The following is a 12,898-nucleotide window of genomic DNA, read 5'->3' as shown; positions in this document are numbered from 1 at the left end:
ATCGCCATGCAGTTCAGTTTATATACTTACCAATGAATGCAGTGACATTTGGATTAATTATTCCACTGGGTAAGAGATGAAAATCATATTCCACAGAATCCACAACAACTGTATGGCCAGCATTATTTCCTCCCTAAAATGTAAGACAGGGGAAAATTGAGCCTGATGATAAATATGACAAATAACCTATCTCCCTCCAAAGTGAATTAATGACTTCCTGCCAAAAGGTCAACTTAAGAGAGCCCAAATATTTGCCACCTCTACTCATTTTAAAAGGCTTTAAAATAGTTTGGCTGTCTCCTTTCCCCACTGTAGAATACTTGAGTGATTATCCTGAAAGAATATAGAAATTGGGGAATTCAGGTTTCTGAAAGACAGAAAATCATATTCCTTCTTAAAAGAGGGGAAAAAAAGTGAAAAAAATACACAGAGCAATTAGTCTGTCTTTGGCTATGGAGGATTATGGCAATCTAACCATGATATTCCATCTAAACACACACAAAAAATCTCTTAAGATAGAGAAGAGTAATCTATCCAGTTACCCTAACTTGATGTAAATATTCATAGAATTCCCATCGTCCTAAGAGTGTGTCAAGCAACTCTGTGACCTGAAATTTGTATTCTTACATGGACTTAACAAGTATCTCCCCCAAATATTGGTTATCCTTGGCCTCTGATTTATAAACCAGTCTTGTAGGTTTGGTTAGTGACAGATCCCTAGAACCTGCTCATCTCTGGATAAAGTAATATCCTGGCTCAAGGAACTGCTAACACTGAGAATCATACTATAAACCCATGATTCAATTTCCATTCTATGAAGCTTATGCAGAAATAACAAAATGGAAAAAGTCAAATTACAAAAATTAGATACAAAGGAGACTAAATATTAAGTAACCAGATAACTTTTCTAAGTTTAAAAAACATGGAAGAAAACACAAGTTTTTACATTTATGTCAGCTGATTACATATATGTTTAAACTTCTATACAATATTAACACACTTTTAAAAGTATACTCGGGATGTATTTGCAACAAATAAAAACTTTAACAACATCCTTCTATAACATTAAAAAATACTAATCAAAACTATATTGCCTCAGAATCACTAGGCTGATCGTGAGGCTATTTTTTTCATTTTTCATTTTTGTTGCTATGTAGTATTACATACATTTATGTGGTGCATGAGATATTTTGATACAAGCATATGAGTAAAAATTATATCCAGGTAAATATGGTATCCATCACCTCAAGCATTTATCCTTTCATTGTGTTACAATCTAATTATACTCTGAGTTATTTAAAAATGTATAATAAATTACTGTTGACTGTAGTCCCCTGTTGTGCTGTCAAATACTAGATGTATTTTTATCTAACTATATTTGTATACCCATTAACCATCTCCCCACCCCATACCCCACTCTTACCACTACCTTTCCCAGCGTTTGGTAACCATCCTTCTACTCTCTATCTCCATGAGTTCCACTGTTTTAATTTTTAGCTCCCACAAGTAAGTGGGAACATGTGAAGTTTGTCTTGGCTTACTTCACGTAACATAATGACCTCCAGTTCCATCCACGTTGTTGCAAATGACAGGATTTCATTCTTTTTTTGGTTGAATAGTACTCCACTTTGTTTATGTGGAGTTTAATGTATGCCATACATTAGTCTTCAAAGAGTTCCTTATCTGCCTGGGTAATGCTGCTAATTATTCAAGGCTCATGGGCTTTTTAGCTAGTAGGTAACGAATCCTGCCAGAACTGGGTCCTTCCCTTCAAGGTAGCAACTTCTGGCCCAGGGTATGTCTAGAAATTTGTCCTGGAACTAGGGCCTGTGACAGGGAACGGGGAACTCAGGACTCCGCCCAGTGCCCTGCCCCTACTGTGGCTGGGATCCAAACTGCAAGACCAAATCCTCCTGACTCTTCCTTCTCCTCAAGTGGAGGGAAGGAGCCTCTCCTGGAGCTGCATGCTGTGCTGCCTGCGGTTGGGGGAAGAGGGGCACAAGCACTCCCTTAGCTACCTTGGCTGGTGTCTCACTAGGTCACATGCCCCCCAGTCTACTGGCTCCAAGTCCAGCACAACACCAGGACTTGCCCAAGAACTGTAGTCTTTGTGGCCCAGACTATCTTCCAAATTTATTTAGGACCCCAGAGCACTTTAGCCTGTGCTGGCTAGGCTTGCTGGAACTCAGGTTCTCAACGCTAGGATGGGCAATTCCCCTCTGGCTAGGGCTGATCTAAATGCTCCCTCCGTGGGCACTGGCTGAGTTCTGCCCAGTGTTGCTTTCTACTGTGACAAGGGCAGCACTGAGTTCCAATGCAAAGTTCTACAATCACTGCATTCTCCTGCCTCGAAGCGCACAGATTCTCTTCTCAGCGCCCCATGGCTGCTGGGGGGTGGGGAAGGGGTGGCATCAGCAATTCAAGATTGTCTTTCCTACCCTCTTCCATGCCTCTTTCAGTGATAGGAAGTTAAAGCCAGGTAATGTGATTGCTCACCTGTTTTTTGGTTTTTATGAAGGTGCTTTTTTGTGTGGATAGTTATTAAATCTGGTGTTCCTGTGGGAGAACAATTGGTAAAGGGTTCTGTCTGACCATCTTGCCCCATTCTGCCTGATTCACAAGGTTATTTTTAACAAATTGAATGTTACAACTTTTACCAAATCATCCCAATTATGAGGTCACAAAAATGCTAGAAAAATAGGCCCTGCTAAAAAAAATCTTCAAAAAGCAAATACCTATTTACAAGGTGTTTTGCACTGCATAAAGCAAAGAACTCTTTGAAGACTAATGTATGGCATATATTTAAAAAAAAGCTTGGCAGTGTTGGGCTAAAATCTGTAAGACACACTTTGGAAAGGCACAGGCAGACGGAAACAGGGATGATGGGCAACACCTTCAAGTGATACCAAAAAGGGAACAGAGGCATTATTTTTTACTATTTACTTTTTAATAAGAAATTCCCGCATATGATACAGACACCAAGTGGCACAGAACTATGCACAGTAAAATGTGAAGCCTTTCTCATACCCTTGCTGTAAGACAACCAGTTAGCACAAGTTTTTGGTCCTTCCTGAGGTGATTTATGCATATAAAACATATATACTGTTTTATTTTACATATACAATGGTAGCAAACTATATACATGTGGACAGCTTGCGTACTTCCATAACCTTGCAAACAGAATCAACTCATTCTTTTAACAGTTGTATTTTACCCTTTTGTAAATGTATATATAACATAACTTATCATAATCGTCCCATAATGAGAGGCACTCAGATTGTTTCCAATCTTTTGCTATTATAAACAATCTTGCAATAAACTTCCTGGTATATATTATTACTTCACACTTGTGTAATTTTATCATCAATTCTAATAGAATCCTAGGACATATATTATACAAAAAAAGAACATTAATTATCTTAATGTAGTATTTTTTTTTTTTTTTTTTTAGACAGAGTCTTGCTCTGTCGCCCAGGCTGGAGTGCAATGGCGCAATCTCGGCCCACTGCAAACTCCGCCTCTCGGGTTCATGCCATTCTCCTGCCTCAGCCCCCCAAGTAGCTGGGACTACAGGCGCCTGCCGCCACGCCCGGCTAATTTTTTGTATTTTTAGTAGAGACGGGGTTTCACCATGTTAGCCAGGATGGTCTTGATCTCCTGACCTTGTGATCCGCCCGCCTCGGCCTTCCAAAGTGCTGGGATTACAGGCGTGAGCCACCGCGCCCGGCCAACTTAGTCTTTTAAAAATAACTCACAGGATAATTCTCACCTGTATTTCAGTTCTTGTTACAAATTACTAAGTTTAATGAATTTTTACTAAGTTGTTATAAAGTATTTGGTAATTTTGAGACAACAAATAAGGTATTATTATCAAAGTCAAACCAGGTTTTTTTTTAGAGATGGGGTCTCACTACAGCCCAAGCAGGCCTTGATTTCCTGGGCTCAAGCGATCCTCCTGTCTCAGCCTCCTGAGTCCCTGAGACCGTATGTGCATGTCACCCTGCCCAGCTACAACCAGTTTATTTTTTTAAAACCAGTTTTTAGGCTGGGCACGGTGGCTCACACCTGTAATCCCAGCACTTTGGGAGGCTGAGGCGGGTAGATCACAAGGTCAGGAGACTGAGACCATCCTAACCAACATGATGAAACCCCGTCTCTACTAAAAATACAAAAAATTAGCCAGGCGTGGTGGCGCGTGCCTGTAGTCCCAGCTACTCGGGAGGCTGAGGCAGGAGAATGGCGTGAACCCAGGAGGCGGAGCTTGCAGTGAGCCGAGATCACGCCACTGCACTCCAGCCTGGGCCACAGAACAAGACTCTGTCTCAAACAAACAAAAAAAAAAGTTTTAAAAAATTCATCATTTGCTCAAGGTTAAAAATAAACTACTCTAATTTTTGGAGTAGACCCTTAAAGTAGGTCTCCTAATTTACACAAAATTACTTTTACAGATATACCAATATCATCATTTGATGAATTATTATTTGACAATTATTACTGGTAGTGAATGACAAAGTTCTTATTGTGTAACAAAAGCTTACTCTCTTAGCTAATATTTTATATTTTACCAAGACAGATAGTAATGATGGAATTAACCATAATAAAGAGATGATGGTTGCTCTACACACACACACACACACACACACACACACACACAATTTTTTAGGCAGATGGTTGTGATGGATGACTTTAGGGGGAAAAATTGGCTTAACTCCCTAAGTTTGTCCAAGTTTATAGGCAGCTCAGGCTGGAAAGTTCAGCAGTAAAAGACAAAGTCACATGGTGGTATAAAGTTTGCTCATTCAAATATTAGTTATTGAAAAATATCAATATTTTTCAATAACCAGTATTACATTGATTATTATATGGTTTAAATATCATTTAAGTTGTTTCCGTATGGAAATATTGTTAAATATACCCAGAAACACCCGATATTATCCTACACGGGATTTAGGGGGAAATATCTAAGTGCTTATTTATATTTGATCACTAGTGCTCTGTGAGGCAGTTGGGGTATAACTTTTAATCTTGAAACACACACTACACAGAAGGGTCTTCAGGAGAACTGAGAAGGAGCTGCTCATAAGGAGTTTCTTGATGAGGTAATCTATATATGAAGCAAGTTTTAGTATACTGTATTTTATAAAATGCAACAGATAAAGAAATTTGAAGTGCCCATTTGGATGTTAACCTAAAATATTCAGATTATGTAAATATGCAAAATTCACCTTGGGAGCTCAGGCAATTGTCCTCAAACAGAGATTATACTGGTTCAAGGAGAGGTCACATATTAGCAGACAGCAAAACAAAGCATTTCAAATATGAGCACCATAACCAAAAACAGTTTCAAATACGAGCACCCCCTCAGTCTGCCACCTACGTATTAGAAGCGCAGATGGAGCTGCTCCTACATGGGCCCATGGGCAACTCTGTGTAGTATGTGCCAGGATGAGCAACAGCAAGGCTGTGTTTGATTCATCACGTTTCATGATTCTCCCAAGCAGCACTGGGGAGGCCAGATAGTACCAAACAAATGATGGGAGATATTTTGTTGTCGTTGTTCTACTTCTAACGGAAACATACAATTTCCTTCTCAATCCAAATTTTCCACAAACCAAACTTGGTAAGTTATCTCCCACAAATGTATTAGTCTTATAATCACATTAACAGTTACACTAACTGCCTCCTGCTTCTTTGCCAAACTCCCATAACACTTATGATCCCAGTCACTCTTGTAGCATTTAACAAATACTTTTCATTATCATAGCTGTATATTCTATATTACTTAACAAAAAAATAGAATATGTTCAATTAATAGTTATATAAACAAAGGGCTGTGGAATCTCAACGTTGTTTCTGGATCAATTATATCCAACAGGGAAAACATTTAGTAATAAATCTCAGAGATAATTTTTTGAACTTTGTTTTTCCTAGAAATAAGTCATATTTCTGAGTTGGTAAAATGCTTTTCTGAACATACATTTTTGATATCTGGCACAGTCAACCAAATGTCTGTCCATTTTTGTGTAGCCTTTATACAGTACAGATTTCACTGACATCATCCTTGCATCTGAATATTAAAAACATTTGACATTGTTCTTTTCAGTCCTCACAACACCCCTATGAAGTAGGTGGTACTGACTATTCCACAGATGGGGAGGCCTAGGCACGGAAAGGTTTAGTGGCTCCTCACAAGCCACGTGGCAGGGAGGCGGAGTGGCAGAGTGGCGGAGCGGCTCTCCAGCCACGTGCTGACACCGCCTTCTCATTCACACTTCCATCAGTGCCACAACACTGCATGGCAGGCTTTCATGTTGAGGCCAATTTTTAAACCATTTTAATTCTGAAATATACCCCCCACCAACACTCCAAGAAACAAAAAACAGCATGAGTCCACAAGTAGCTACGTGGCAGGTTTCTTTGAGGAAAAGCATAAGCTTATAATGCCTTATATGATGTTCTTCTTATATTAAATACCAAGAATAAATGCAGGTTAATTTTATTAAGGTGAACAATATATGAAAGAAAATTCGATTGCAGTCACAAAACATCCCCTAATATAGTATATATTTTACCAATTTTCTTTGACTGTTATTCTTACATTAAGATGAAACACAAAGAAAATATTAAATAAGCTTCTTAATTACCAGGAAAAAATGTATCTCATCACAGAGCTATGAAATAAACTGGAACATCATGATAGAAACAAAAAGCAGGACTAAAATTCTATGTTCTCAAAGCTGAAAAGCAAAGTTTCTGATGTATGCTTTTAGTTTTTACAATCAATACATAGCTAATTTTCATTATTTTAATTAAGGTTAAAATAATAAAAACCAATTTAACTCTATTTTTTGTTCCAGAAAAGCACTACAGGTCAATAGCATATTAGAGTTTTGGAAAACAATTTATAAATAAGAACAATCCAGAACAAATGCTTCCTCATACCTTATTTTCCTATACAAAATTAACTCCAGGTTAGTTATAGCTTTTGTATGCTCAGTCCCCCTCCTTTTCCCCTACTTTGCAAATCATAGGAATCATCCCCCCAGCCACAGCAAATTGATCCAGGCAGGGAAACATGTTCCAACCTGAGCCAGTCAGCTCCTCTCCCTTGGGAATCTGAATTTGAGTACTGAGAAGGAAAGCAATAGCAGTCTGAGATGCCTGTCACCTACGGGAAGCATCCTAAAGAAAAAGGTTGCCAGTTCTAGCTGCTGAAATTCCAGGAGCAGGCTTCATCTCAGGCCACCATCCTGCTCTTCCTTTAAACAAATCCCCATTTTGCTTGAGATAGTTTCTTTCCATTGCTTGCAAACAAAGAACACAAATGATTCACAAAAAAAACTTACTACAACATAGTATATATACACCTTGCTGAATTTACATCTTGTACTAGTGAAACTGAATATTAAAATGATTGCTAGATATTAATAACATTTTATGCTGTCAAGGACAATACTTTAAAGCATTACTGCAGGATAGAGGAATGATATAATAGTATTTAGTTATTCTGTAACTGTTCTCAGTTTTTCCATGCACTCCTTTTCTTCCTAATTTGATGTTAAGTTTAAGGAAGTCGGAAGACAAGTGTTTTGAATTTTCTTTCCATGACTCCTCAGAACCAGAGGCTGTCAAATCCAATTATAGAATAAAATTTTGGATCAGGAAATGCTAATATGTGTAAGCTTCTAGCTAAGAAGCTCCAAAGGTCCAGGGGAGGTTAAAAAAAAAAAAAGTTTGGAAAGGAATTAAATGATATTAGTTTACAAAAGTGACTCTTGATTCTTAACTTGGTTTCACTACTGGGCCTTCTCCTTCCCTAAATCACTCCTTTCTTCGCTCCCCCAAGTGCATTCCTGCTGTGGTAGAGAGATGAAGGCAGTGAATGATCCTCAGTGTTGTAAACCTGAAACAATGGTCTCTTTTCCAGAATACAGGCCCAAGTGTCAAGGGCTAACAACTTCATGCACAAAGCCCAGAGGCATTTTTCAGGCTAGTTAGGCCTCTGTGTCTTATCTTTGTCCTTTTGCTTTGAATATATGAACAACCTACCATAATCACAGAGCTCAAAATGAACATCAGGAAGTCAGTGGCCACTATGGATTACAGGAGAGAGCAGCAGTGTCTCAGATCCCATGCCCCTAAACTATTTCAGCAACCAAAAAAGGGTTGCTATTTTTTTGTCTAATCTTCAAACTTCTTAAGAGCCTAAAAATCTTTGGAGTCGATGCTTATTATCTATGCTGCTTTCAGGGTAAAGATTGTAAGATCTGTGTCTCCTCCTTTCCAGATGAAACATGTTACCATTCACCAAAACTAAAGCACTTATCAATCCACAGCAATAAAGCAGTTATAAATGATGATTGTTCTTTCATGAAAGCATTCACATAACTGCAATTAGCTTATGATTCCAAAGTAGAGCAGGTTAAGTTACTACCAGCAAGTTGATCAAATTTAACTATGCAGCAGTAACCAGACACACTAGACAGCAAGAGAAAAAAATACACAGGGTATCTGAATTTCTTTCTAGCAAAGATATCCCAGCTCAGTTATCCATTAAAGGTTTAAAGGTATCCACTTTACTTTGCATGATTATAGTTACCTTCTAGTTTCATACACACATAAATGTCACAAATGATGAAAACCTCAGATACCTTATATTTTAGACCTAACATTACTATTATGAAATAACTTCTCACAATGAAAGTGGAAAGGGGCCTTGCCTGAGAGAATCTTAGGTTCCTAATTAAGAAGTTTTAGACTCTGGGTACCAAACTCTAATATTCTTTCACACTCACCAAACCAGGGTCATAGATGAGGCCATAAGACATCCAACCAAAAATGTATAAACCAACGATGTCACACAGCTCTTTGTAAATGTTTGATAAAAATTCACCTAATTACATTCATGAAAATATTTTCTTAAAAACACATTGAAATTAAACTACAGATTTCAAGTCAAAAAAGTTTTCTCACTAATAAAATTCTTCCTTTAAAAAAGATGTTAAAACTTAATATAGACAAAAATCTCATTTTTAGAAATCTCATGGAGCCTCTTTTTAAAAAAGAATTTTGTTATATGAATCAAATATAAATTTTGGTTCAATGTAAAGAACTATCCCATCCCAGAGCCAGAGTAGCCACAGGAACTCCCCTTCATTTATTGTTCTTTTCATTGCTTTCAGCAGGCAATACTGAATGTTGATGTTTCTGTTGATTAAAGTATTACAATGGTCACCAATTTTATCAATATGTAGCTCATCCACACTAATCTTTGGTGTCAACATCTGACACAGTCCCTGAGAGATAAGATAGCTGGATTCGTATCCAGTTACAGCAAGAAAGCTATTAAGTAAATATCAATTTATTGGTTCATTCTAGATTTGCTCTAGGCAACAGTTTTTCTTAGAGATACTTGTAAATATCCAACAAACCCATCCATTCCCACCAAAGTTAAAGAAACAGAATAATTTTGATCAGACACCACTGAGATGGCCTCATACACATTTAAAAACTCATGCCTCAAAAGTAGAGCTGACAGGATACTATATTTACTAACTGCAATAGAACATCCTCATTGACCGAACATTGAGATTTACTGTCCTCAGCGGGGAATAACTAGTTACTAGAACCCCACATGGCATTTAGTCAAAATATGTTGAGGAGATACATGAAAAAGATATAAATATCAGTTACCTATTTTCTCCTAAAAACAAGAGATAAGATTTTAATATAAACAAAGACTTTGAATGGTACAATGTAAAAAATTCCAGCTGAAAAACTAAATAACAAATGTTAATCCAAGGAATGCTAGGAATTCCACCTTAAATGTATGCCACCAGTCAATTAAATTGTCCAGAGAGATGTTAAAACAATTACAAGAAAGGGTTACTATTATTTATTTCAAATAAATTTCCAGGGGTGATCTTGCCACCCAGAATACATTGGCTGAGTATTTCCCTTCTGCTTCATATAGTATTAGGTGCTACAGAATAAGAAAAGGAAGAAGTCCCCCTTTTGAGAAAATTTACATTCTAGTAGAGAAAGCACAGTAACCAAACAGAACAAGATTTAACCAAGTATAGTATAACAGACATTGGTAAATACTTATATACTAGGGAAATGCTATAAATGATATAAAAAGAATCAGAAAATGGAAATAGCAATTGTTATAAACCTGGAAGAATGACTTACCTTAAATGCTAATTACCTACTATCCTTAAAATTATGGGAAGCAGTCTGGCAGATCATTTTAGCTGTACAAGGTCAAGGCATTAAATAATACTAACGTTATTTTCTTTTAAATTATCTTTCACCTTTTCTATTTCAAGGAGAAAGTTTCAGTTTGCTGCTGGTATGTCTTTTATGCTTCTTTAACACTAATAGTGGTTTCAGATCTTCAGCAGATACTTGTATCTAGCTAGAAAATAGTAATATTTTTTCAGTATGTTTATTTTTATAGCAAGCTTTTATAAACATATATCAAGTGATGGGGTGTGCTTTTCCTTATGACTAACTTTAGTATTTTCTCTTCTTATTGACTTTGAAGCCTTGGAGAGAAAACACAGGGAACACTGCTCTAGCCTTTCCCAATCACAGGCAACTTCATGTGTGTCATTATAACCAAGACCACCAAAGTTACTTTCCTCAAGAACAATAAGTAAGCCTTTGCTTAAAGCCTGGTATAAACTACTATAGTTAAGAAGTTTCTGTAGCTTCTACTCAGCAAAATAAAGAAAACAAAGCACAGTATTTTACTTTGAGAGAACTGGGGAAAAAACAGTATTAGGCTTCCTTTTGTGATGCCAGAAAGGGACTTTCTTGGTCCCATACTTTAACCTCTTGAGAAACTTATTAGACTAGTACCTTTCTCCATCCCGACCTTCTCAACACTTTTGCTTACACAGCAGTTGTCCCCCAGATTGTGAGCTCCTTGTGGGCACAATCTCTGCCTTTTTCAGATTTTTGACTCCCAGGCTAAGTGATCCCCTGCAGATACTCAATGTTTACTAGATGAATGACCTGTACCCAGGGTTGGGCCTCTATTTAATTCTTCTCTCTTCTTCTTAAAATAAATATTGATTTAAAATTAAGGCATCAGTAGTGGTTGTCCTTTGATGCAAGTCCTACATATTTATGGATCTGGGGAACCTACCAAGTTATAAATAACTCCCCATAAATCCTGAATCTGAACAACACAGGCCTTAAGCGCTGTTAAGAGTGAAAATGCCACTAGGTTTGCATCTATTGTTTCCAAAAAGGCATTTTATACATTAAAACTTATCATTAAATGCAATGCCAGTTTTTCTTTTTAAAACTATATTTTATGTTGGGAGAAAGTCCTTATGAGTCTACTGGTGAAATACGGATACATTATGTGTACATCACTTCTGGAGAAACAGTACTGAATAAAATTTGAACTCATGACTTAAATATGGCAGAATATATTAAACTCTAACAAAGGACATATTTTCACTAACACACAAAACTTAAGACATCAAACAAGGCAATCCAAGCTCACAATGTCTTACTGTTGATTTTTTCCAGCTCTCTATGCACACTCACTAAGAACTTCAACATTCCAATTTTATAACCTAGGGGAACTTCATTTAGTAGATGCCAGCTTACTAGGGCTAACCAAATAATACAAAGTTACCAAGGTAAATCACAAAAGAGATAATGCTTAAATCTATTCATTACTCATCTATTTTTTGCTAACAAGACTAATAAAGAATCCTAATGATACACTCTTAAAAAGCACTAAAAGAATGTAAGGATTCTATAAGGTAGTTAAGTCAAAAATTACACAGGTGAGGGAAGTCTGCCCAACAAGGCCCCTCATTTGTTTCTCCACTATCTTCAGCTAACATTTTAAAGCCAAACTTAGTTCCTTCTCAATCACTTCTCTAGCCTTTCCAAGGGCATCAGATCAGGTTGGTCCATGACCTCAAGACTACTTTCTCGGTAACATTAGTAACACCTTCTCCAAGCTACAAACTACTTCTAATATTTCTCCATAGAATATTAAAATTGAGGATCCTTTAGAATAAATACCATAATGGTTGTGTTCTCCAAACCTTCTTACAACCCATAGTGTAGCTCAACCTGAGCTATTTCCATATTAACGAGATGTCAAGATGTCAGTGAAGGAGACACACGGGCCTCAGCCTCTCTCCCCCTGTCGACAGCAAGAAAGTTCGGTATTCGGATACGTCTTCCCCACAGCATGACCAGATCTGAATGTAAGACAAAAGGTAGGTAAAGGCTGGATTTCTGGAGTATTTCCTAAGAAAGTGCGGGGCAGGAATTTAATGGCAACACCCTGAAGATTGCTAAGGTACAAAGTGTGTTGCCAGAGGCGTGGAGAAATAACAGGCTGGAAGGGAAGGAGGGAGAGGTGGTAGTGACAGTTTCCTAAGAGGCAATTAGTGCAACAGCTATTTCAGAATGGGCAGGGTGGATTTCTAAATGAAAACAAAACAAAACGAAACAAGGTAAATCAGAGAATATTTGCAGTATTTGCATTTAGCTTTTTAACATACCTGTGATTTCATTGTTTCTGCATGCTCAAAATGGTATTCAAGGGGGCCTATAACTTACTAGAACATATACAGCATGGCACCATCATATCATGCCATGCATGTTCAAAAACAAATATTCTTGCAACCTAAACAGATAGCAGTTAACTTCAAATATTACATTATGCTTTGTTTTGAAAGTGGTTATTGCTCATCTGCTTAGAATTTTGAAACTGGAGAGAGTTATCTGAGAGCCTTTACAAAGGCCTTACCCTGTATGCTGCGTCAAAGGAAACGACAAATAGGAAGAAAGCTTACACTGAAAACCACGTGTCTCCCGTTAAAAGTACATTACCACCTCGTTTTCCGAAAGTTCACTTTCG

At 37.4% G+C, this 12,898-nt stretch overlaps 1 protein-coding gene and 1 long non-coding RNA gene across 6 annotated transcripts in view; one reads left to right on the top strand and one right to left on the bottom strand.

Moving 5' to 3' along the window:
* ADSS2 (adenylosuccinate synthase 2) overlaps nt 1–12,898 on the bottom strand; it is a 108,863-nt gene that overhangs the window by 94,679 nt on the left and 1,286 nt on the right. For 2 of the 5 annotated variants that reach the window (XM_063707121.1, XM_055373836.2), the window contains exons 1-2: nt 12,052–12,194; nt 31–133 (exon numbers count right to left, since the gene is read on the bottom strand). In XM_063707121.1, coding sequence (XP_063563191.1) covers nt 31–133; nt 12,052–12,054 — 106 coding nt within the window. In that variant the 5' untranslated portion in view covers nt 12,055–12,194. Of the gene's footprint in view, nt 1–30; nt 134–1,541; nt 1,862–12,051; nt 12,195–12,898 lie in introns of those variants that run through there. The other 3 variants (XM_031015151.3, XM_031015144.3, XM_063707117.1) reach the window with 2 other exon arrangements.
* On the top strand, nt 2,344–12,207 carry LOC134758646 (uncharacterized). The gene is made up of 3 exons (XR_010134073.1): nt 2,344–2,479; nt 10,547–10,657; nt 12,092–12,207. It is a non-coding gene; the product is annotated as an uncharacterized lncRNA (long non-coding RNA).

This window comes from Gorilla gorilla, chromosome 1 (assembly GCF_029281585.2).
Source record: "Gorilla gorilla gorilla isolate KB3781 chromosome 1, NHGRI_mGorGor1-v2.1_pri, whole genome shotgun sequence".
In the NCBI taxonomy this organism is placed as follows: Eukaryota; Metazoa; Chordata; class Mammalia; order Primates; family Hominidae; genus Gorilla; species Gorilla gorilla.
This window is presented reverse-complemented; position numbering and strand designations above follow the sequence as displayed.